General features: G+C 51.1%; 2 protein-coding genes across 2 annotated transcripts in view; one reads left to right on the top strand and one right to left on the bottom strand.

Moving 5' to 3' along the window:
• LOC149335535 (calcium-activated chloride channel regulator 3A-1-like) overlaps positions 1 to 26,183 on the top strand; it is a 47,080-nt gene that overhangs the window by 12,684 nt on the left and 8,213 nt on the right. Inside the window, exons 4-7 of the mRNA XM_089553959.1 lie at positions 27 to 200; positions 1,147 to 1,274; positions 19,545 to 19,659; positions 24,805 to 25,023. Of these exons, the coding sequence (XP_089410085.1) occupies positions 27 to 200; positions 1,147 to 1,274; positions 19,545 to 19,659; positions 24,805 to 25,023 (636 nt within the window). The remainder of the gene's footprint in view (positions 1 to 26; positions 201 to 1,146; positions 1,275 to 19,544; positions 19,660 to 24,804; positions 25,024 to 26,183) is intronic.
• On the bottom strand, positions 16,777 to 17,944 carry LOC149335537 (uncharacterized). The gene is made up of 2 exons (XM_089553599.1): positions 17,576 to 17,944; positions 16,777 to 17,412 (listed from the first exon to the last, which is right to left on the bottom strand). Exons 1-2 carry the CDS (start codon positions 17,774 to 17,776, stop codon positions 16,777 to 16,779), a joined length of 837 nt encoding a protein of 278 aa, XP_089409725.1. The 5' UTR covers positions 17,777 to 17,944.

Here is a 26,183-nt window from a genome sequence, read left to right on the forward strand (position 1 = left end):
TGCGGGCGAATTAATTGTTTTCTCAGGCACGGCTGAACGCCTGCTCGGACAGAATCGTCTTTATCCCGACAACGGCAGAAGGAGAAAGGTGCTCCATCGACAAAAAGTGCCGCTTTCTCGACGACTGCGTGGTGACCATCCGCCAGCCGAAACCTGACCCTGTGGAGTCTTCCATCATGTTCTTGCCCTACGTCGCCAATGTAAGAAATTGTCGCTTACTTTGCCGGCGAAGTGCGGCATCACCCGCTTTGTTTGAAGGGGCCGTTTACGAAAGCTGGTTAGTGTCTGAAGCAGAACAAGGAAGGGGGCGGCGGCTAAGAGGCCTACCATGTGATCACGATATCAACATATAAGGATAGCACCAGGCGATAGGTCTGGCCTCTTTCTTGCATCTTGTCGTGATTGAACTGCAGTTTGTGCCAGGGAAGCTACATTTAAGGTAGTTCGCAGAAATGTCGCCCGAATTCAGATATTGATTAAGCCCGTGGGGTCAAAATCCTTCATCAGTCATAAAGTTCGCCTATTCTCTAGACTGAAGGGGCTTCACCACTCTGCTGCATTCCCTCTGGCACAAATGAAGAGATTTCACCATAAAAAATAAAAGCGCTGTAGATGAGTACAAAAAAATATCGATGTCACCAGACGGCAACTGACGCCAGCAGAACGAAAATGGCGCAACTTTCGATAAATGAGCCTAGATCTGCTAATGATATCTCATTGCCAACGCATAATGGATTAGGTGTCCTTGCAAATTTTTGTATCCACTGCGTCCCAGTGATAGAAAGGACTGTTTCTATTTTTGAGGGAGTCAAACTTTCCTGACAGATTGTGACTTTCCTGCACAATCCTGCCTGACGCCATGGCTGCTCACCCCACATTCCTTTTTCTTCTTGCGCTTTTACATGCCGTTCTCTCTCTATAGGACAGTGCAGGTTAGCCAATGAGAGCACCCTCCTTCACAACCTGCCTACTTTCTTGCATCGCTTTCACTGTATCTCAGTGATTATCGCGCCCTGCTGTGAGACATGAGCTTCGCTTCCACTGCCTGAGATCTCGGGCTCATAATGGCTTTACCTCCTCGTCGTCTTCTTCTTTGAAACATCACCTGTACCCTGATGTGCATAGACCAAATTTCCTCCGTTACAGGTCAGCCATTTCTGTGACAGCATCGACGGGCCCCGCCCCCACTTCCCGTTCGCCCCAAACAAGCAGAACTACCTCTGCAATCAACGGTCCACTTGGGATGTCATCAGCAAACACGAGGACTTCAAGAAGTGAGTGTGGTGGCCCTATCCGCTGCCGGTCAGAAGTAATATCACTGGGGCTTGTAACAGTAGTAATTATATTCACGACTATATTCAAGATTCCCTCAGTGATTCTGAAAAAGCCATTATGGGTCTGCATAAGCCTTGTTCACTTCTGTGCAGCTATAGCAGAAGCTAACGACGCTAGTTTCAGAGTATAGAAACGTGGTCACATTTGCACCAACCTCAGTATTAATGGCCACGCAGCGTTTCCTTCGAGTCCTGTTATTACCCATAAAAAAAGATAACTTATTTATCATGGATATATATTTTTTATCAACAAGAAAACTGATCCACGTATAAAAACGTTTTCAAACACATGATGCAGAGCCATAAAAATTCAACCACGTTTCAATTATATTAAAAAATCAGTTATGCTTAAATCACAACATCAACTAAACAAGAAAAAAAAAACGAGTTTCCACATAAAATCTTCCGCCATAATATCGCATGCCTTCCTTAGAGACCGAGTGTACTGACGTTGCGGGTTATTAGTTTTATTATCTAAAAATGTTGTTCAGTTTCTGACTGTCTTCGACGCAATGACTGGATTATTTTTTCTCTGTGGCACTTAGTAGTTTCTGTTGAGAAATGCGCACATGCTGTGGTCTAAAAAAAAGAAACAACTGGAGCGACAGACAAAGCAGCCTGAAAACCTTGTACGTAAAGTACGGTTATTTCTAAAGCACTGCGTGCGTCCTGCATGGTGATTCGGGAAAGAAAGAAGTGAGGGAAGACATATACGGACGCGTGACCGAAACAGCGCAAGTTCACATCGTGTTGAGAATCAGCAAGTATGCTTATGCACGAAATGAAGCTGTAGAATAAAAGCCTCCAGGGAAGAAAAGATTGTTATATTGCACTCCTATTGTGGAACTAACTAGAACGAACAATTAAAAGGTATGAGCGCTTGCTTAAAGAACACTGGAAGCGACTTACGCTAATAATTTTGTGCCTATACTAGGGGTTCTCGTCTGGAGATGCCAGCAACGTCCCAGCAAAAATTTAACACTCTCATCTGGGACCTTAAAAGGGCAGGAAATTCTACTAAGGGTCCTTATCTAGATTTATTTATGTCTAGTAAAACTAACTTATAATGCCTCTTTTCTGCCACTGTGGTATTTGTCTGGTTGCGAAAATCGATATCATATTGGTGAGAAATGTCCTCAAAATTTCCCGGCTATGACGTCTGCGCCGCCAAGAACTCAAGGAGCACCGTTTTGAGGTGATTTTGAAGTGAATAAGTGAATCACGGTATAGCTTAGCCCAGTGGTATCCGCACCCATATTACGCTTGTGGACGAACCGCCGTTCACTTGGAATATGGCCGGTGGTAGTAGAGCAGAAGTGCCTACTAGAGTATTAGAGTACTATAGCACTAGAGTAGTGGAGTAGTAGAGTAATAGAGTACATGAGTAGTAGAGTAGTATAGTAGTAGGGTAGTAAGTAATAAAGGGTAGTAAGTAAAGTAGATTTGGGAAATATCTGTTTAGCCTGCTTGGTTCATGGCTTTGCTTTGCGAGGTCATCGGCTCGTCTGACGGCGATATTAGATTCAGGTTAAGCTCTGATGATTCAGGTTAAGCTGATCTCATCTGCTCGCACCGCAGATGGAAGTTGGCGAAGAGTGACGTGAATGCACAGCGCGAGTGAGTGTTGCAGTTTAACACGAAGCGCGATCTTCGGCGGGTATAGCACAGTGCTCTCGTGCAGTTGCTGGCGAAACTGTTCAGTTCGCGCCTACGCGGGTTTGAAACCCGGTCACGCCATAAATTTTTTTTTATTTCTGCATCGGCTGTTCTTACGCTAGGTTTGGCCAAGGTCGCCTTCGGGGTCAAGGTTCACACAAACTCGGTGTTCTCTTTTATTTCGCTAGAGAAGCTCGAAACTGTCCTTGACTTCTGGTGGGCACGCTGAATGAAGGAACATGGCGAAGCAACACAAAAATGTTGCAGAAACCAGTACGCCGGTTTTCTATGAAGCGTAAGAGCTTTCTTAATGACCCCATGACACAGGTCACTATGAAGGCGGTATAATTCGTGTGTCTATTGGCGCCGTTCGTGAACACACATGAGGATCGACATAAACGACAGTATTCTGCACGCGCTGCATTTAACCGCGGACTCGTTTTTCATAAAGTGCCGCACAAAGCAAGCGTCTACCACGCAGTAGTGATTGTTCTGGCACACGCCGGCGCCTAACCTCATGCCTCTTTTCGAGCCCTTCCCCGTGTTATCGCTGGTTTCCCTGGCGCGCCATTATTGCGGGTCTTCCCGCTTCTGCTCTAAGCGCCCTACTTACTCAGCCTTCGCTGCGCATGAGTGCTAGCAACTCTATGAACCTGCTGGGGGCGCTGTTATTCGCATCGACCTGCTTCGCTAAGTATCGGCGGCACTTGGTGCCTCTGCGTCGATTTTTAAGGCGAAAGACTTTAATAGCTCAGTTTCCCGTCTGTTCGACGTTACATCCTGCGCCTGGGGTGACTAAGCGATGAGCATGGCTGCCAAAAGGCGACGTCATCAAACGGTGCGAGAGTTACTGCGTAATTTCCTTTCCTCAAATACAATTTTCCTTTCTTTGCTACAGCCCCTCTTTCTCTTTCTCCTTTCAATCGTACTCCCTCCCTCACTCTACGGTGTGGTTTAGGTGTCCACTGAGACGACAGAGAATTACTGCACCATTTCCTTTCCTCAAAACCGTTGCGTTCAAAGGGCAAGTCATCGTGCCGAACGGGTGTTGGTGTTCTGTGGAATCTCTGGCAGCGCTGCAGCACGCTATCTCCGTTCCACTCCTTAATGCGAAGCTTGAGCGTCATTAATTAGCACTTAATTAGTATTTTGTTATTATTCAGTAATTTGTCATTAGTTAGTAATTAGTCATTAATTATGTGTGATGTCATTTAGAGGTGACGTCACCAGTGCCACAGAGACAGTAAAAGTGATGCGGAAAACAAACGCTTTCGCCTCTACACACTGTATACTGTCAACGTGCTTCCTGAATTTTGTTGTGAAAGCAACACTCCGATAGCGAAAGCGAGACGTCAGGTGGCCGCGGTAGTTACATTGATCTTGTTTCAATTGGTCTGAATGGTCGTGACGTCACCGTGCGCGAATTTCAAAACGGGGCCAGTTGTACTTCGGCTAGTAACCCTGCAACCAATAAAGGGATCGTATAACGATGCATCACGTAAGTAGAACTGAGTTTAGTTAATTGCTTAATTAACCAGTTAGCCTAATTAACCTTTCTAGTTAGTGCGCGTAAATAAATAAAACCGAGAAGTAAATTGGTCGACCGTGGGAACCGAACCAGAGTCTCTGGAGTGCGAGACGAGCACGCTAACCACTGCGCCGTGCCAGCTTTTTTTTTTCTTTATTGCGCGGCCATAAGTAAACAGATCACGCTATTGCGTTCGAAGTGCAATCACGCTTTCTCCATTGGTAATGAATAAGCGTTGTTTGTCTACAAGAAAGTCCACCAACCACATGTACCAGCAAGCGCGTACCACAGGTGGAAATTTCAATTAGGTGACGTGTGAAAAATATTCGAAGACAGTTGCGTGCTCCGTTTACTTTTGTCCGCGCCTGTACATACACGCGGCACTGTCGTGGTCAGCCAACATTAATCTGGCTTCGTCAGATTAAAATTCATGCAAATTGCACACCGGCTCTAGTCTCAAGAGCCACTCCGGAGGCTCCGCAGTGGCTCTCTGGATGGTTAGAAACCAGTCCATCCTTTCCCGAAAGTAAGTTCGGGCAGGTCTTGTTTCTTCGTCACAATGGTAGCCTGCCATTGAGGAGCGCCTTATAGAGTGGAGGCCTATCAGCATGATTAAGTCAAACGGTACCCCATCCTCATTTTCTAAAGATAAGTACGGGATGCCATACGGTTAAAGTGGGAATTCTTTCTTTCGGGTTCGCTGCAATACAGCCCAAAAATATCCCAACAGTGTAAAAGCACGTGGTCAATTGTTTCCGGCTTTCTGCCAATTAAACAGTGAGATCCCCAGGGCAAAAAAAAATTCCTTTCCTTCTAAATATTTTTAACCAGATGAAGAAGGGGAAAATCCTGTGTAGCTTTTGAATGTTAACCTTGAACAGTGCAATACCTGCATTACGTACTAGAGCCTGCTGATAAAGGACAAGTTGCAAACAGTGGCCCTGGCAAAAATGGACAAGGTTGTTCCTTTCCACTTATCCGCTCTCTCCCGTACCTCTTTGACCAGACCTTTCCAATACTGTTCATTGTCTCGGTAAGCAAAGATCGGAACGCCCAAGTACATATCTGGTGTCGTCGTCCAAGGCACAATGGCCAACCGTTCTGGCCTAGATGGCCACCTTCCATGCCAAAGCCCCAGGCACTTCGACCAATTAACCCCGCTGCCGGTAGCTTGGCGGAATTCGCGTACACATTTAACAGCCTCTCTTATGCCTCCCTCGTCAACCGCAAACACAGCAATGTCATCTGCGTACGCCAAGAGCTTTACTTCGGCTGCTTGCATACTAAATCCATTGATACTCCCGTTTTTCAGCATTTTAAAAAAAGGCTCTCGACATAAATACAAAATAACATCGGTATGAGGGGACAACCCTGGCGCACCGAACGCTTCGCGCGAATGGCAGCCCCCAAACTCTAGTTAACAATCAATCTCGTCGTGCAGTTCTGTTATGCCATGACCACACCCTCACGGATAACAGAACCTACCTTATCGTGGCCTAATACAGCAAACAAAAGTTCGTGGGCGACGCAGTCAAATGCCTTTTCTAGATCAATTTGCAGAATAGCCACCCGACCATCAGTGCCATCACAGCATTCTAAGACACTACGCGCAACGTGAATATTGGTAAAAGTGGACCGGCGTTTAATCCCGAAGGTCTGATGGGGACCAACTAAGGAATGAATGACAGTCTGAAACCTTCGCGCCAAAACCTTCATGAAAATTTTGTACTTGACGTTAGTGAGTGCTATTGGTCGGTATGCTGTAACCTGTCGTGATCTATCAATGTCTTCCGTTTTGGGAACCAGAACAGTATGGGACGACCCGTATGACGGAGGCCGTGCTTTTACTTTAAAGGCTTCATTAAAGACTCCGTTCAAGACAGGGAAAATAACATGTTTGAATTCTTTATAGAAAGCGGCACTGAACCCGTCCGCTCCAGGCGACTTACCAGGGTTTAAACTCTCTATTGCTTGCTCCACTTCCCTCTGCGTTATCTCCCGCTCTAATCTGTCTTTTGTTTCGTCGTCAAGGCGCAGTACGTTGGCTAGAAACACCTCCTTAAATGTGCTAACATCAACCGGATGCGATGCGAAGAGCTCCTCATAATGCTCGAAAAAGGGTGCTTTGATGTCATCGATGTCCGTTTGAAACACCTCTTCATTCTATTTCGTTAATGCGGTTTCTTTCGGCGTTTCCTAAACCAAGAGCTCGTTTCTTGGCGCTTCCTATGCAGCTGTGTCTTCTGCCCTTGCCCTCACCAGCGCTCCCCGATAACGTTTTTCTTCGATTAGTTCTAGCTTTTCTTTGGTTTTTCTTATGTCTTGTATCCATTTACCAGACGCTCGGCACTCCTGATTAAGCATCTTCTGAAGCAGTGCATTTAGCTCCGTTTCCTGTTGTTTCGCCTCATAATGCATACAGGTATCTCTTTTAATTGCTTTTAATTTTGGTTTATATTTATTGGTTTATTGGGGTTTAACGTCCGAAAGCAACTCAGGCTATGAGGGACGCCGTATTGAAGGGCTCCGGAAATTTCGACCACCTGGGGTTCTTTAACGTGCACTGACATCGCACAGTACATGGGCCTCTAGAATTTCGCCTCCATTGAAATTCGGCCGCAACGGCCGTGATCGAACCCGCGCCTTTCGGGCCAGTAGCCGAGCGCCCTAGCTACTGAGCCAACGTGGCGGGGCCTCTTAATTTTAAAGTTGCTTTAGTGAGCTCCCGCTCCTGCCATATCCTCATGTTTCTACTCGGTTCTATTTTTGATATTTCTTTTACAGTTCGGTTATAAAATTCCTCTAGAAGTTACGTGTCATTTAATTTCCACATTTCTCACGAAAAACTATTCCCCTTCTTAACGATCCCTATGCTGCATTGAACCAAACAATGGTCAGAAAATGATACCGGCGTAGCTCTATAACTATTGCAGTTAGGTACGGTAGCCACAGATGCATAAATGCGATCTAGCCGAGCGTGACTTGAGCCCTGGAATTGTGTGCACCTTAAAGCACGCGCTCCTTCGAGACACTCTGCCACATCCTCTAGGTTGCAGTTCTTGATCATTCGCAACAAAACTTCAGGGCTTTTATCTCGAAAACCGCGTACGCTTGTCTTATCGCGCCCGCTAAGGACACAGTTGTAATCGCCCATAACAATGAGCTGTCTGTCCGTGCGAAGCCGGATATTTTTTACATTTTCAAAAAACGCGGCTCGGCAATCAACCGCGGATCGCGCGTACAAGCAAACAATGCTCCAGTCAATGTTGCTCAGTGAAAAAGCGAGTGACAGGTATCGACCCGACATGCACGAATGATGACCGTACACCTCTAACCCCGGCAAATTCTTAACAAAAAGAACACAACCAGCCGATGTGCCCACAGCAAGGCTAACGACGGCAATATGCCTAGACGTGAAGCGTCGCACCATGCTCCCGGTCTCTTCTTCGCCGTCAACTTTAGCCTCCTGAACAGCCAGTACATCAATATCTTGCTCCGTCATAAGTCGGTACAGCTGGCTTTGTTTTCTTTTACCTGCCAGACCTCTAACGGTTAGGGTGGCGACTTTCAACGGCGATGCAGAAACCATTTTTACATAGGACGAAGAAACCGAAAGCACGGTGCTTACCTCCTGCGTCTAGCATGTCGCTAGACGTTCCGTCGCCGCCGGTGTCATCCGGCGCGAGCACTTGCTATTGGTTAGGAGGCGCCTTGTCGCCGCCACGCTTGTCGGACAGAACCTTTGGACGCGGGCGCAGATTGGTCCGTCGTGCTCGAGACGCTTTTGCCGGTGGTTCCTGGACCCTAGTTTCTGCTGGCTTGTCCCCGTTTGACTTGGTCTCGGCCTGCGGACGCTTCACTGGGGTAGTGGCACCGGTAGTCATGCGGGCGTCGGCCTTATGGTCCTGGTCCTCGCTGGCCGCCTTTGATTCCACGTCCACGGGCTCTGGCGGGCTCGTCCCACCTTTTGGCGCCGTCAAAGATGGGTCACTAGTTGGCGACCCGCTCTCCTCTGCGACCGTCGTGCCAGCGTTGCTCCTCGCAACAACTGGCTCAATCACCACCCCCTCGATTTTGCCCGCATCGTCAGCACCGCTCGCTGCTTCCACCGCTTCGACGACGTCCATGAGTTCTGCTGAGTCGCTCCCCGCTAGGCATCCGGTAGCCGACGCGTAGGTGCGAACGCAGTCAGCCTGGGAGTGTCCATAGCGTCGGCACTTCGAGCACCTGAGCACCTTGCAATCGCGGCGATCGTGCCCCGTGCCTCCGCAACGCAGACACTGCACGGCCGCCTGGGTACCACCACGAGAGCCAACTCACCAGCGACTCGAACCTGGTGGGGCAGGTCGTCGACCTTCATGCCTGGCTTCATCTTTAGGTGCACGGTCTCGTGGTGGACTCCTTCTCCTGCTTACCAGCGACGCGCCTACGCTCCTGGGTGGCCTCGGTAACGTTGCCGAACGCCGCGACTGCCGTGCGCATGTCCTCGTTGGCGTCGCCGTGTGGCATCCAGTGCAGGCGCAACTTTACCTGGTGGTCTTCCGGGTCGAAGATGATACAACGGCGTCCCTTCGCTTCGAGCTCCTTCAATGCGGCCAGTCTCTTTCCGGCATCCGCGCTACTGAACGTAAATTCTCACACGTGGTTTATCTGGTATGCCCCCAACGCCACAACATCGGGGTGCGTACCAACGTTGGCGAGGGCGTCTCGGAAGTCATCGACCCTGTAGGGCCCCACACGCACGTAACCGTGCAGAAACTACATGTTTAAAACGACAAGACCAGTGGGAAGGTTGGCAGAACAATCTTCATCGCTGGTAAACCTGTTCCCGCGGCCAGCAACGGCCGCTATCGCCGCTCCGTGGGAGCCCATGATCCTGCAACCATCCGCTATCGTGTCAGGAAGTGGAATACTCCGCCATGCCAGCTCGATGATTCGGAACGAACAAAGGCGCGTCTAGTGAATACCGTGTCTTCGTTCACACCCATCTTCCTCCCTGCCCGTTGCGACAAGGTCCAGTTGTCCACCGAGATATGCGAGATAGATTCATTTCCTTTCCTCAAAAACCGATTTACCGACGGGCAAGGCGTAGAGCCGAACGGGCGATGATGGTGGTGGCGAAAACTTTTATTTGGTAAAATAGAGTTTGGGAGCCACACAGTGGCCCCGCTACATGATCGGCGTCCCTAGTCCGTGACACCGCATCATGAGGCCCCGTCTCGCGCCCGTTTAACCAGGGCCCTTTGGTACTCAAGCGAGGAGCAGTTCAGGAGGGCAGTCTCCCATGCCTCCCGGGAAGGGGTAGGAGAAGGGGGAGGTGGGGGTTTTGAGCACATGCCCACACCATGTGGAAGATATCACAGCTCTCCCCACAGTGCGGCCATCGCCCATCCGTGTTAGGATCGTAATGTTTGATGAATGCAGGACAGAGTAGAGCACCTGTTTGTAGGCACCTTAAAGTCCGCTCCTCCGTCTTACTCAGCCCCTTTGCAGGGGCCCGGAAACGGCGGTCGTTGTCGCTATAACGCGTTATTGTTTCCCTGAACAGCAGAAGCGGCTGGTTATTCTTCGAGCCAGAAGGGCTGGGATGCGGAGCCGGTGCGTTAGATCTCGGGCAGCCGCGTCAGAGGTCTCATTATCTCGGAAGCCCTGGTGGCAAGAAGCCCAAGTAATTATTTTCGGTGTTGGATCAGTGGCGATCCGTCTTAGAATAAAAAAGGCTAAAGGGGGGGGGGGGGGGGTCTCCCCTGCCAAGTAATGATTACATGATTTTCAGGAGTCGGTGATGCGCATTCTCGAATTGGCGTTAGCGGCAGCAAGCGCTATCGCTACTTCCTCGGATAGCATTTAATTCGGGGCTCGAAAGGAGAGTCCATCAAAGTGCATTTCCTGGTGAACGACAGTGGCCGTGTAAAATCCCGTGGGCGATGGCCCTGCTACCTCTACCTAGTAAACAGCGGGTGCTGGTGGTGAAAACATTTATTAAGAAGGAACAGGAGGTATGTTTGGACCAGCCTGTAAGGGACCGATCCTTACAAGCACTAGGTGGAGGTCCTTAGTATGGGACCCCAGTGGCGGTGGCCGCCTCCCGGGCGCATCCGACTAAGGCTTGTTGGGCCTCTAATCGTGGCAGCCGAGCAGGGTCGCCTCCCAGTGCTCCCGGGTTTGTTGGGGATGGGGAAATATCCGGGTGGGAGGAGCAGGCCCACACCATGTGATAGGTGTCAGAAGATACCGCACTACAGTGCGGGCAGCTGCCGTTACAGGAGCGGTCAAAATGTTTTAGTGCTCCCGGGCACAGCAAAATACTTTTGAGAAGGCGGAGAAGGAGCCGCTCATCCGCCTTTACATGGGCTAGGGTAAAGACGAAGACTGCCTTGAAAGTAAGTTGTAACATCTTTGAAGGTATAGATCGGATTAGGATCGGGTTCCCGATCGTGTGAGGAGGAGAACACAGCCCGGTGAGAGAGCGCGCGGGCGGCGGCGTCTGCTGCCTCCTTTCCTGCCAACCCCTGATGAGCAGGGGCCCATATAAGGTAACGGTGTTCGGGGTGAGTATCCCGTATCCTCAGCGAGGGGACACCCTCGGAGAGGAGAGAGAAACATAACATAATTTGGATACCAGCCCACGCGGGGGTCTGGGGCAACGAAAGGGCGGACGAACTAGCTCGAGGGCTTACTATCCGAGCTGGGGGGTCACAAGCCCCGGATGAGCTCTGGACTAGCCTAGGGGCTGGGTACTCAGAAACACTAAGTTTATACAGGGGGCTAAGATACAAATACCCCCCACCACACAAAGAGCTAAGCAAGGAAGAAGCCGCAAAATGGCGGAAGCTACAGACAGGCTCCTTCCCCAACTTATATTTACTAAGCAAGATGTTCCCGACACAATACCGCGCCACATGCCCTTGGTGCGAAGCGAGGCCAACACTATACTACATAACATGGGAATGCGATAGAAACATATCGTTTCACAAACACGATACACCAAGTGCGGAGCAATGGGAGAGCCGGCTCACCAGCTGCGAGCTAGAGGCCCAAAGGGAACTCATAGCACACGCAAGCGAGGTGGCCAGACTCAGTGGAGCCCTGGACTAGGGGACCACCCAAGGCTAAGGAGGCAACCTCAAGACTTGAAGACTTGAAGACGACCTCCACCGCAAGCTAAATCTTAGAAATCAATAAAGTTTCTACACCACTCACTCACTCCCGTATGCAATTTTGGTAGATTCCATACGCTAGGAAGGGAGCGCAGCCTTGTTCCACGTTCTGACAGGCTCCTCTCGAGTCGGTGATTATGTATTTTCAATCGGAATGTGAGGCCGCGAGAGCAATCGCGACCTCTTCTGCTTGCGTTGCACTGCGGGCTCTGAAGGTGAGGCCGTTAACTTTGTTCCTTTTGTGAACTACCGCGACCGTGTACCATCCCCCGTGGTGAGGGCCGGACGCATCCACGTAGTATACACTTGTTTTGTTGCCTTAATATCGGGCTAGGGCTTGTGCTCGTGCCAGGCGCCGACCAATTTGGTCTGCATGAGATATGTTGGCTGCAAGAGGCCGCACGTGGAGGGCACGTCTCCTCAGTTCTGGGTTTCGAAACCTGTCTTCCATGGGAGGGGTGTGTTGGTTATGGAGTCGAGCAAAAAAGCGGCGATCCGACTCCAATAGCGACAAGCGCGTACACTGGCTGTAAGGTGCGCCTCCCGGAAGTCCCGGAATGTATTCACCACCCCAAGGCCCACAAGCCGGCTGTTTGAGGTAGTGATGGGGAGGTCAAAGGCGCGCTTAAAAATTTTGCGAAGGATCACCTCGAGCGGATCCTCCTCTTGTTTTCGTAAGTGGAGATAAGGAGACGAATAGAGAATTCGACTGGTTACGAAGGCGTTTGACAGACGCAAGGCATCCTGATTTCATAACCCCCGCGTTTGTTTGAAACCCGCCGGACCACGCGGCCCACCTGGACCCCACCTTACGGAGTTTGGCCAGTGTAGTGTCTGGCCGTCTGTGTTTGTGGATGTAGAGTGAGTACCCGTATGTAGTCAGTTTGGCGTATGGGACCACTCTCAAGACAGAGAAATTTTAGTTGTGCACTTTTGTGAAGGGCGGAGGTGCACAAAAACCAATTTTTCAGGGGAACATTGAAGACCGCAGCGGCGGGCGTAGCGGTACACTATCGCTGCCGCTGTTTGAAGGCTGGTTTTAATGTCCCCGGAGCTGCGCTGCGCGGCCCATAGGGGGATGTCATCGGCGTACAGGGCGTGCCATACGCCGGCGACTCCACCTAGCTGGGCCAGCAGGTGCATCATAGCCAGATTGATGGGCAGCGGGGAAACTATCGCGCGTTGGGGGGCTCCCCCGTACCGAGTAAATGGACCATGCTCTCTATCTTGGATGCGAATGTAGGATTGACATCAAAAATTTGCTGATGTATCGTAATGTGCTGAGGCCACAGTCAGTGTGGCTTAGGTTACTGAGTATGACCTTGTATGTTACATTGTCAAATGCCCCTTTAAGATCCAAGGCGAGTACTACCCGGCCATTACGGGGCATTCGAGGGGGTCAAGGACTTCCCGATTCAGTTGCACGAGGACATCGTGTGCGGATCTGTTTGGGCGGAATCCGAACATGGTGCTCGCAGAGACAGGTTTGTGTTCAAGATATCCAGATAACCGATCCCGCACCATCGTCTCCATTGCTTTGCTCACACAAGAGATAAGAGAGATGGGGTGAGAGTTATCTGTGTCAACTGGTTCGCTTGCTTTAGGAATAAAAGTGTCCAGAGCCGTTTTCCAGTCGATTGGCAGGGAGGAGTCCCCGCGCCTAATTGCAGTGATGTAGTGGAGTAGGGACTGGTATGCTAAGTCGGGTACGTTCGTCAAAAGCTTGACGGTGACCTTATCTCTTCCTGGCGCAGTTCTCCGTTTCATTTTGGCGAGAACCCCCCACAGATCATGGAGTTGGAAAGGTTCATCCAGCTCCGTGTTCTCTTTGCCTGCATAAGAGTACGCCGATCCTAGGCGGTCTTCGGCTGTACACAAATAACGGTCCCGAAGTTTCTGTGCCAGTTGAGTTGTGTTGCCAGGGAAACCGTACATCGCACGCTGCAAATGTTTTCGTTCGTGTTTGGGTTGGGTCGATTAGGGCTCGAAAGAGACGCCGCGTGTTGCGGCTGGACATTTGTCGCGCGGTCGTGTTGCATCTATCCATTGAGTTATAGTCGGCAAGTTGGGCCGCGTATTCTGCCGCTTTCTGGGTAATCTCGGTAATTCGAGCTTTAAGCTTTCTATTGTGTTTCTGGCGTCGCCAACGGCGGGCGAGGCTGCGACGGGCTTCCCAGAGGTACAGAAGGTGGTTATCCACGGCCGTGAGCGCCTCTCAGAGCTGGATCCTAGTTTCATGCGAGAAAAGGTGTGTCAGCAGCTGTTGGGACCATGCTGGGTAGCCTTGATCGGAAATGGGTGTATTATCCAGTGAGTGTAAATTTTGCCTGAATTTCGTCCAATCTGGGATATGGACTTGTGTTCTGAGATGCTTGAGGGGGCGTGCGCGTAGTGTAGTGTTAAGGATGCAGTGGTTGCTACTGAGCGTCTCCTCAGTGTTGAGCCAGTCTGCATGTAGTATGTTGCGAGTAAAGGTTATGTCCGGGCATGTATCTTGTGTCACGGAGTTTCTTAGCCGTGTTGCGTGCATGGGGTCCGTGTGGAGGGTGAGGCCCAACGTGGACGCAAGTTCCGCTAGCTTACGTCCGCGCGACCCCTCCTTGCTATACCTCCACAGCTAACTGGGACCGTTAAAATCACCCACAATCAGCAGCGGATCACGACCCGCTGCTCTTAGAGCGCGGCTTAATAGCTCCGCGAAAGTCACTCGCTTGAGTTTTTGAGAGCAGCACACGTTGAGTATATGCAACGACGGGTACATGCGGTGGAGTGGTAGAATAGTCACCATTACATAGGAATACTCGAGCTGGAGGTTGAGATCCGCTAAGTTGGCTGTGTAGGCTTTGTGAACAAGAAGACAAGACTAGGGGCCCTGTTGGAACGTCGTGTTATTTCAAAGTGTGACGCCCAGGCCTGGATCCTGGAGTGCAACCGCAACTTGTAGGGACTCGAAGGTTTCAAGGTAGAAGCGGAAATTGGCCCGCTTAGCGCTGTCTTTAAAGCCTCTACAGTTCTAATGTATTATTGAAGGTACATGGCCCAATTGTAGATAGCGGTACTCCTTTCATTAAGGTGTCTCGCCATGACAAAAAACTTTAGGGGCTAGGAGGAGGGATCGGCTGCCCCAGAGCCAGCTACGCGCGCCATCAAGGGGGTGATGACGGAAGGAGCGGGGCAGCTGTCCTCATTGTCCGAATCGATTACCAGACGGTTGATTTTGAAGGACCCGTCGGGATACGTCCCTAATGGACCCCGTCCGACGGAAGAGGCGGGGGTTGTCCGAGATGTATTTTGAGACCACCGCGGGTACGGCAGATTTGACCTTAGTCAAGGTCTGGTCCATGGCGGTCTCGATCATAGATCGCAATTTAGAGGTTGTGTTCCTCGGGAGCCGTGTTGTCTCTCGAGAGCTCAAGCCCGCGCTTGTCGTCTGTTTTTGTGCATGTCGGTGTCCGTGTTACGGGAGAGCGTTCAGACCTAGAGGATATGGCTCCAGTGTCCTGGGATACGCTCCGCCTCCTCTGGACTGGAATGGTGTTGGATGTGTAAGCGGTTTAGCAGGCGGCGTCCGGGGGCCGTGTCCCTGTGCCGTGTGTATTGGTCTAAGAGGTGGGCCTCCCGCAGCTCCTGGCAGGAGTTTAGCACCCCCAATGTATTGAGTTTGGCCTCAGATGTAGCCACCGAGAGATCCAGGGCTCACTTCGTTGCCTTGCGGATGATCGCGTCTATTCGCGCGTCGTATTTCTTAGCAGTGCGAAGGTACGGCACGGCGTAGATGATCCGGCTAGTCATGAAGGTATAGACGAGCCGAAGCGCGTCCTTGCCCCGCAGACCGCCCCGCTTCCAGAAAACGCTGCGGATCATGCGCCCTACCTGTTCGCCTACTCTCTTGAGTTTCGCACTAGTGGAGTCAGGTCCAAGTCTGCGGGGAATGAACAGGCCAAGAATCCGGAGCTCCTCCATCTCTCTAACAAAACCTCATCAGGGAGAGATGTGTATTGCTGTCCTATCCTCTGGGTTCGCTCTGACATGCAGACGTTGTGAATTTGCTGGAGCACATAGGAGCCCGGAGTCAATAGCTTACGCATTGACTATGGAAGCGGCCTGCTGAAGGCGGTCCTCTATGTCCCCAAGGCTCCCCTCGGTGGTCGAGATTGTAATTAGAGGCGAACCTTAACATCTTAACCATACATCAGTGACACAAGCAGCAACACCACTCTTAAGGCTTTCGCCTCAACGCACTTTAGGTCAGCAAAGTCTCCCCTGAATTTTTTTGTAGAAGAGCTCCTCTTCTGCGGTTCATGGTGGCCAGCGAGAGCACATCTCTTGTGACTCGACGTTTTATTCAACTTTTGTATAGCAGGGCTGCCCAATGGACTCTCGCTCGTCGAGCGAGCCCTTGCAAGCTGAGCATCTGACCGGTCACATGTGCGCATGTGCGGTGCGCGCGACGTTCAGAGCGTCGTAACAAGTCCGGATACAACGCGAAATTAGAGAGAGGTAGCAAAAAAAAATTACCGACGATTACGTTACTTCCTAATGCGAAATTTGAGCGCAGCAAATAAGCTGTTTCACCTTTTCGATAGATTGAGGCAAAGAAATCGAGCAACACATGTATGCGCTATCACAGAATTTTTTTTTAGCAGACGGAGGACTTCCATCGGTCGTCTCGCTCATGGCTCAGAAAGAACTGGCAGATAATTTCGCAGTGGCGAACGGCAGCGGCAATTTCGGCTCGGGCGGTGCACATATACAGATCCGCCGCCACCGATCTGGCTCTCTGATTGCCACCGCACAGGGCGAACGGCAGCGGCAATTTCGGCTCGGGCGGTGCACATATACAGATCCGCCGCCACCGATCTGGCTCTCCGATTGCCACCGCACAGGGGTTGCATTGGAGGAGGAGCGAAGAAAGGAATTAAGTTCTAGCCGGCGCTTTGACAACCGGAGACTCGCAGGAAGAGGGGGGAGGGGGGCGGCGTGTACACCCAGCGGCAAACGATGGGGGCAGAAGCGCGCGCAGCAAGCGGACAGCACGATAAAGGGAGGAGGGAAGAGATAGCAGCGACTGACTGATGCCGCTGACGCCGATAGTGAGTCAACCCCAGCTGCGGATGAAAGGGGGGCGGAGCTGGTTACGAGGCTGACGACAACGCCGACGCGAAACCCAGGAACGGACGCCAAAGAGCTGCGCTCTAAAATGAGGAATGTCACCTTTCCGCACAGATTGCATGCATGAAGAACACAGTCTGAATTGACACAAGTCCGAGTTGGGAAACGCACACCGGAGATTCTCACGGCACGTATCCGGAAGCGGTTTCACGTCATTTTTTAACCAGAGCCGATCACACACTGAACACACAGTTCCAAACGGATTGTCTGTAAACTGTCGCCGGAAAGCATTTGTTGCACCCTGACTGTTGGCGAGCCTTTGTTTGCGTTTGGCCTCGGCCTCGGCCGCGCGAACGGTAGAGTCTTCTCTGCGACGGCGATGAGCTTCTGCTTCAGCCTCGCTTACTGCTGGTTGCTCTCGACGGCGGCGATGAGCCTCCGCTTCGGCGGTGCGAACGGCAGGGTCTTCTCGGCGGCGGCGATGAGCTTCTGCTTCAGCATCGCTTACTGCTGGTTGCTCTCGACGGCGGCGATGAGCCTCCGCTTCGGCGGCGCGAACTGCAGGGTCTTCTCGGCGGCGGCGCTTAGCCTCTGCTTCGGCGACGCGTACAGCCGGCCAAATCTTTAGCTGGCGTGCGTTACGGCCGCTTTTTTTGCGCTCCTGCTCTTTACGACGAAGCAAACTTTAGGAAAGCTCCTTATTAAGCACGAGCTTAGTGAGCCTATACTTAGAGTTGATATTTTCGCAAGTTTGCTCCGTCACAAAGGGCAGGAGCACGGAAAACGCGGCCATCGCGCACGCCAGCTAAAGATTTGGCCGGCTGTACTCCTGCATCATCTCGACGGCGGCGACGGTAAGCTTCTGCTTCGGCGGCACGCACCTCTGGATTCTGACGGCGACGGCGCTGGGCCTCTGCTCTGGCAGCTCGTTTAGCAGCAGCAGCAGCAGCAGCAGATGGAGGACTTCCATCGGTCGTCTCGCTCATGGCTCAGAAAGAACTGGCAGATAATTTCGCAGTGGCGAACGGCAGCGGCAATTTCGGCTCGGTTGTGAATGATGAATCAAGTGCTGCCAGCGAATGACGCGTCCATTGGCTGTCTGCGTGTGTTACTGATGTGTGGTTAACATGTTAAGCTTCGCCTGTAAGAGTGGAACGCGACAGCGTCTTGCAACGCTGCCAGGGAGTCCACCGAACGCCATCGCCAATTCGGCTGTACGCCTTGCTGGACGGTAAATTTATTTTTTGAGGAAAGGAAATGTATCTCTCTCGCATATCTGGGTGGACACCTGCACCTCGCCGTAAGGGAAAGGGGGAAGATGGGAGTGAACGAAGACGCCGTATTAGCTAGACGCGCCTTTGTTCATTCCAAACCATTCAGCTGGCATTACGGAGTGGCTAGCGTGCTCGTATCGCACTCCGGAGACCCTGGTTCGATTCCCCAACTCGACCAATTTCGTTCTCGGTTTTATTGATTTATGCGGTCTAACTAGAACGGTTAATTAGGCTATTTCATATTTATATTATTGTATTTCTATCCATCGTGTTCTGTCATTAACCTGTCAATTGTTGGAACTGTCTAGGATGTTCGACACAACGTATACGAAACGAGCAACGTCTTACTGAGTGTGGAAGTGCGTGGTGGTGGAGGGAACGCGGCTTCGTACTTATCTGTTTTTTTCCAGCAGCGTCTCCTTCCGCGGACGCTGTTGTCGCTGCGGCGCGCGTCTTTTCTTCTGACCTCTTCATTCTCCTCTATATTAATTAGGCTAATTGATTAATTAAGCAATTAAGTAAACTCAATCCAACTTAGTTGCAGCATCACTATACGATCCCTTTGATTGGTTGCATGGTTACTAGCCAAAGTACAATTGGCCCCATTTGAAATTCGCGCACTGTGACGTCACGAGCATTTCGACCAATTGAAAAGCGTGACATTGGGGGCGGAGCTGGTTACGAGGCCGACCCCGACGACGACGCGAAACCCAGGAACGGACGCCAAAGAGCTGCGCTCTAAAATAAAAACGCTTCACATTCAAAGACCCAACTTTATCATCAAGCAGTCAACCATTGTGTCCCAACTATGCAATCGATGGGCGCGTGGGAACGTTTAGGTATTTTATAAAGTCGGCGCCGATGTGAAAAGTTTCGTTATTTAGCACGGCCAGTTTTCCAACATATTGCTTGTACCTTTAAACTTGTCAATTATATCAGCGTAAATTAAAAAAAAGGCTGCAATGAAAAGCGGCAACCGGGATCACAGTTCCTTGGAGTTCCAAGGCGCCTGCCCGATTGTTGCGGCTCTAACAATTGTTTGCGATCGTCACAAATTTTTGAACGCGCTACTGAGCACGTGCATAGAGAGGGAACCTGCGAAAATAGACGCAAGACAAGAACAAAGAAGGCACACACCGTAACGCTGGTTCCAGCGTTGCGGTGTGTTCCAGCGTTGCGGTGTGTGCCTTCTTTGTTCTTGTCTTCCGTCTATTTTCTCTGGTTCAATTTCTATGCAATATGAACCAACTAGCCCAGCAGTTTGCACTCCTGAACTACTATTTTTCTACACCGGGTTCTTTTATGTGTCTTCGTAAAATCCAGCGTTGCGGTGTGTGCCTTCTTTGTTCTTGTCTTGCGTCTATTTTCGCTGGTTCCCTTTCTATGCAATATGAACCAACTAGCCCAGCAGTTTGCACTACTGAACTACTGAGCACGCTGAGGAACGAAAGAATAAATGGGAATTTTTTTCTTCTTCCAGCCTCCCAAGGCCGGACATGTCCAAGCGAATCGAGGTGACCTTCGATGAAGCACAGATGGACAACAACCTCACCGTGCCCGTTGCGCTGGCGCTGGACGTTTCAAAAATCATGAAGGTGACCACTGACTTTGGCCGTCATTTCCTTGTGTGTGCAGAGATACATGGCGCCCTGTAAGGATAATACGCGCGCAAAGCCTATTTGTGCGCGTGTAAAAAACTCTCTAATAGCTGTCCGTTCACTCGCTTTCAGTCCAGCTGCTGGGACAGGATGGCGGTTATATGGAGGAGCTCTTGTACGCGTCACTTAACGTCAGCTCGACTTGTGACGTCATAGTCACCGTTCTGCTGCTGACACCGGCAACTGAATTCCGCATGCTGGCCGACGTTTGGCAATGTCTTGAGCATATTCTGGCAGTGAGCAACGAAGAGCAGAGGGCGCCACCGCTGCCCCGTACTGTCAGTCTCCAGTGCTCATGCGCGTTCGCCCTGCGCTATCGATGCATGTGCACTGGCACTGACGTCGTGCGGTAGCAGTGCCAGGGCTGTCTATACTATAATTAGGGTCTTCTAGTTGCGGTAGCAAAGGAGCTGTATGCCTCCAAGGGCCGTAGAGCTGTAGACAGAACGGTAGTTGACTGACGCGCTCAAGTTTCTTAGGACTTTTGCCGCAGGAGCTAGACTAGACGAGGGGTGCATGACAGCAACTGGAATGTTTCCTCTTTTAAGCGAAAGCTTTAAATACCTCATCGTTCTTGACAGAAGGCTGACAGCAGAAGCTTGTCAGCACAGGTGTCACGCTTTTGACGGGTGTCCACCGAGATATATGAGACAGTTACTGCGTAATTTCCTTTCCTCAAATACAATTTTCGTTTTCTTCATTTTTCATTCTTCTTTCTATTTCTTCTTTCACTCCCTCTTCCTCCATTCATGTACGGTTGGGTTCAGGTGTCCACCGAGATGAAAGAGAATTACTGCGCCATTTCCTTTCTTCAATAACCGTGGCGTTCAGAGGGCAAAACATCGCGCCGAACGGGTGGTGATGACGTTATGTTGGCTCCCTGGCAGCGCAACAGCATGCTGCCGCGTTCCGTAACGAAAGGCAAAGCTTAAGCGTCATTAATTAGCAGTTAATTACTCCTTAGGGAGTAATCAGCATTAACCATTATTTAGTAATTTGTGATGACTCAGGAATTAGTCAGTAATTATGCGTGACGTCATCCAGTGGTGACGTCGCCAGTGCCACAGAGGCAGTCAAAGTGGTGCGGAAAACGCTTTCGCCCCAACGGTCCCACCGAACAGTCCCTCACAAGCCCCGCTCCACATCCTCAACGTCTACAGCCCCCCTAGCGACAAAAGCACACGAGTGGCAACCCTCGTTCCTAAGGCCTGCGCGACTGCACAAACAGGGATGCTACTCATCTTAGGGGACTTCAACGCGCCGCATACCGAGTGGGGCTACCCCCGCAAAGCATGCGGTCGTAAGGGAGCCAAAGTGTGGGAGACAGCCCAAACACTGGGCCTGACACTACTCCTAGACCCCGACAGGCCTACTCGCATTGGAAACAGTGTCACACAGGACAGCTGCCCCGATCTCACTTTCGCCCGCAACATCCCAGACGCACGGTGGGAAAACCTCGTCATGAACATAGGTAGCGACCACTATGTTCTCAGCACAACCTTCACGGCTACACACAGCAAAGCCCCCAACCGAACAATCAGGCACACTAACTGGGACGCCTTCCGATACGCACGCGCCAAACGCACTTCGGCCCCCATAGACGACCTGGACGCATGGACAAACTCGCTTCTCGAAGACACCGCCAATGCCACCTCCACGACTACCCAGGACGAGGATGGCCCCTCTCCCGACGCCAAACTCATACACATGTGGGAGGCCCAGCGCAGTCTTAGGGCTCGCTGACTCCGCCAAAAACACAATCGACCCCTCAAGCTCCGTCTCGTTCGCCTCGAGCGAGAGATCGAAGCTTACTACGTCAAACTGAGTCAGGAGCAATGGCATCAAACCTGCGACCGTCTTAACGGCCAGTTAGGATGCAAAAACTCGTGGTTCTTGCTCAGACATCTACTGGAGCCAACTCACACCAAATCCGCATCTCACAAGAACCTCACCCGTGTCATACACGCTTTTCAGGGAACAAATGAGGAACTACTTGCTACCCTGAAAGAGAAATACATCAATACTTCCATTGAAATTCCCATCTCTTCAGGATACACGGGTGCTCAGAACACCAACATGGACGCCGACATCACGGCAGGAGAAGTCCGCGCCGCCCTCAACCAGATTAAAACCACCGCGGCCGCTGGCGACGACCGCATAACCAACAAGATGCTTCGTAACCTCGAAGATCAGTCCTTCGAGGCACTCAGAGACCTCTTCAACCAACACTGGCATGAGGGTCGCCTTCCAGACACTTGGAAGCATGCCAAAGTGATTTTCATACCTAAGCCAGGCAAACGACTCGAGCTGGGCAACCTTCGGCCCATATCGCTCACGTCCTGCCTGGGAAAGGTCATGGAACACGTCATACTCAATAGACTCCACACTCATGTAGACCAAGAGGACCTTTTTCCCCCCACTGTGATCGGCTTCAGAACCGGCCTCTCCACTCAAGGCATTATGTGGCAAATCCAACTCGACATCCTCGATCCGAGACCCATCCGAGCTACACGAACCATCCTAAGCCTAGATATCAGCAAGGCTTTCGACAACGTGTCACATGCTTCCATCCTGGCAAACCTCTCACAAATGAATGTAGGCACTCGCACTTACAACTACATCGCCGACTTTCTTTATAACCGTACAGCAGAACTTCACATTGCAGACCTCCACAGCGAGAAGATCAGACTAGGCACCCGAGGAACACCACAAGGAGCAGTCCTATCTCCGTTCCTTTTCAACACTACAATGAGAGGCCTCCCTCCGCTCCTGGAAGAGATACCTCACATTAAACACTCAATATATGCCGATGACATTACCCTATGGACCAACTCAGGCTGTGACGGGGAAATCCAAAACTCCCTCCAAACAGCAATCGATAAGGTACACTCCTTTGTACAGGCGAACGGGCTCACATGCTCCTCCACGAAGTCCGAATTACTAGTCATCAGGGACAGACGAGCTCGCCTGCCCGTCCCCGACCCGCAAGAACCTATTGTGCTTCAAGTCGACACACATCCCATACCTCCGGTCCGCACCATCCGCGTTCTGGGTATGTTAATACAGAACAACACGCAAAACTCGGAGGCCATTCAGCGCCTCCTCTCCACAGCCAATCAGATCAACGGCCTTATCCGCCGCATCAGCACCCGCCGCAGAGGTATGAAGGAGGATGACCTCTGTCGGCTCACGCAAGCTTTCCTCATTAGCAGGATAGTCTACTCCTACCCCTACTATCACCTCCGCCTGAAGGACGAAAAAGCTGTGAGCAGCATTATACGTTCAGCGTACAAAGCGGCACTGGGGCTACCTCAGTACGCCAGCACACAGCACCTCCTCCAACTCGGCATCTACAACACGCTCACAGAACTCATAGAGGCACACAAGACCGCCCAAATCCACCGCCTCTCCCGCACTAAACACGGGCGGCTCATACTTGACCGTCTCAACATCAACCCCATAGGCGACGTCCACCCCACGACGCCCATTCCGATAGGGGTCTATAGCCGCCTAGTTGTAAAACCAATCCCCAAAAACATGCTACCTGGCCGCCATGATACGCGCCGTCAGCTGAAAGCCCAAGCACTAGATGCCACATACCTTGCCGACGAACACGCAATATACGTAGATGCTGCACGGCAAAGTGCAAACACATACGTGGCTTGTGCAACCACGCCAGTCTACTCTCGTCACCGCAGCCACAGTAGTAGCTCACTCTCCGACAGCGGCAGAAGAAACCGCCATCGCACTGGCCATCGCTGACCCACGTACGCGCACAGTCCTCAGCGACTCCAAAAGAGCAATACAAAATTACTAGGCAGGTTTTATCTGCCACCCCGCTGCGCGCATCCTTGCGGCTGCACTCCCGACCATAAGATCAACCTGGTCTGGGTACCCGCCCACGCGGGAAACTCAGGAAACGAAGGGGTCGACCGACTAGCCCGAGGACTAACCAACCGGGCGGCCGGCCCCACGGACCCAGACGCTCTTGCCGAGGCTCCCCAGACCTTTGCCGAAATTACCAACCTCTACAGAGAGATGAGACGCCAGTTCCCGCCTCCACACCCAGACTTGAATGGAGCGCAAGCCACCTTGCTCCGCAGGTTGCAGACACTCTCTATCCTTAGCCATTCTAGACTTTCACTCATCACAGACGGGGAATACGACCCCGTCTGCCAAAATTGTTACCAGGGAGAAATCGCCACCCAGGCTCACATCCTCAGGGGTTGCGCGGGAAATCCGCCCCCTCGAACATTACTGCCAGCTCCCTCCGAAGACGGATGGAACCAACTCCTCAAAAGGCCAGACAAGAGCATCCAACTGGCGCTCATTTCGTGGGCCCAGGAAGTCGCCCCCACCTGTGGGCCACACCAAGCCCACCTGCCCTAAATCCCGCCAATCTATGGCAATAAAGTTTTTTTCTCTCTCTCTCTCTCGCCCCTACGCACTTTAGACGGTCAAAGTGCCTCTCGAATTTTTTTCGCTCGGAAGCTTATCATCTTATTCAGGTTGGATCGTAAAGTATCACCATCGTACTTTTCCTATCTAATTCAGCTTCATTAGTTTTGCCTTTTCATGTTAATGAACCGAAAGGTACGGTACACTGCTTCATGTAAAGACGAATTCTTTTTTTTTGTTTTCCCACATCAAAATTACCTTTCACACAAATTCTATATTTGTAAACGCTCGCAAAATCAAAACTTTCTTGCTAAAGCACTCTACAGCCTTCACTCTTTAGGAGATGCCTGTTCCATGTTATTTAACATATGTCTGTTGCAGATAAAAACGTCTAAGACCTTAAACAAATTGGCCGGTTACAAACTAAGAGAGATCCAGGCTGCTGATAAAGATGAAGCCGAGCGTTTGAAAGTTCTTTGTTCTATCGACGGGAGCCGGTAACTTTTTTTACGTCGGCTTATAATAGATTGTTTTCTCGTGTCCACCCGTACAGAATACGCACCAACCATCGCTGCACCTTATTTTGCTTCCTCCTTTTTTCTTCCTTTATGCGTGAGGTCTACTTCCACTTCCGAGACTTCCTTCATTCGGTTAATTCTTCCTGATGGTCTCGTCTTTCAACAGCTGCTGGATGCCGACGAAGAGTTCACGAGTTTGCTTGAGAGGAAGTTCCAAGTGGACGCCGCTGTCGGAGACTCGACGGTGGTGTACGTGAAGCGAAAAAGCCCTGGCAACATGCGAATCCACGCCAGCCTCACTGACCCCAGCGGGAAGCCGTGCCAAGGTTGTTATGAAACGGCGAACAGAGACGAAGTAGCCATCGCCATACCGAGTCCGGCAATGGTAAGTGGCCGCTTGAATCTGTGAGCTCTTGACCAGTTTGACATTTCGTAGAAGACTCCCTAAATTTCAGCAAGATGCCCATCAGTGCTGCTTATACGTGCCACATCCGTGCCACATCGGTATACGGTGGCCACATCGCGAGCTGAGCCGTTGCCTAGCAAGCACCGCAGCTGGCAGTACCGCTCGCCAGATGGCGCCCGCCGCGCCATCTGGCGTGACGTCAGAGGAGGAGCCGGTGAAACGCGTTGCAAGAGCAGAGGAGGAGTCAGAGATGCATCGTATATATAGAAGGGGCGGCTTGGTAGGATTCGTCGGTAGATATAGAGACTCGGAGAGACTGAGAGAAGCAAGCTTCCTCGTCGGTACGAAAACAAGAGCAAGCAGCGAGCCGAGGGGACGGAGGATGAACGAGCCGCACGCCTCGAGAAGCGTCGTAAGTACGACACGGCCAGGCGAGTGGATTCAGATAAAGAACACCGGAGTCTGCGTCTACCTTAAGGAAGGAATCGCCGCCAATCCTTTGCCTATCGTAGCAGTTCCCAACGGTGAATCGCGTGCCGTCCGGTTGGTAGAAAGCGGTCTCTCCGTTCAAGTGTTGTACGTGTCACCAAGCAACTCTATACGGGAAACCATTGAAGTAGTGGCAACCTGCATCCCCAAGCGTCGAATTGCCGAGAAACTGCGTGTCGTGGCAGGAGACTTTAATAGGGCGCCGGACTCGATTAACGTTCCATTTAAAGATAAGCCCAACCTGGATCTGGCCAGTGACCCCAACATGCAGACTACACTTTGGGGAACCGCGATCGACCTGGTTTACCAGAGCCAAACCTTGGCCTCAAAGTACTCTGTCGGAGCCATTGAGACGGCTGCTTGCTACTTCACCGACCATCGGGCCGTCTTTGTGGCAACTGAAAAACGACAAGCTGAAGACTGAAAATAAATCCTTCACACTTTACAAATGTCTAGTGTTTAATGTAACCATGACTTAACGATAGGTAACAACAAAACCTAAACATTGAGACGTATCAAGCTCAATGATCAAGATGTAACCTTTTTGATAACCAAGCTAAACGATAAGATGAATCTTACCTCTCGCTACGCATATCCAGGCATAACTGAGTTAAGCTACGGCCATTTTTTTCTTTTGTAGTTTTACTTTA

The sequence above is a fragment of the Amblyomma mixtum genome, chromosome 7 (assembly GCF_055824585.1).
Source record: "Amblyomma mixtum isolate Tamu chromosome 7, ASM5582458v1, whole genome shotgun sequence".
In the NCBI taxonomy this organism is placed as follows: Eukaryota; Metazoa; Arthropoda; class Arachnida; order Ixodida; family Ixodidae; genus Amblyomma; species Amblyomma mixtum.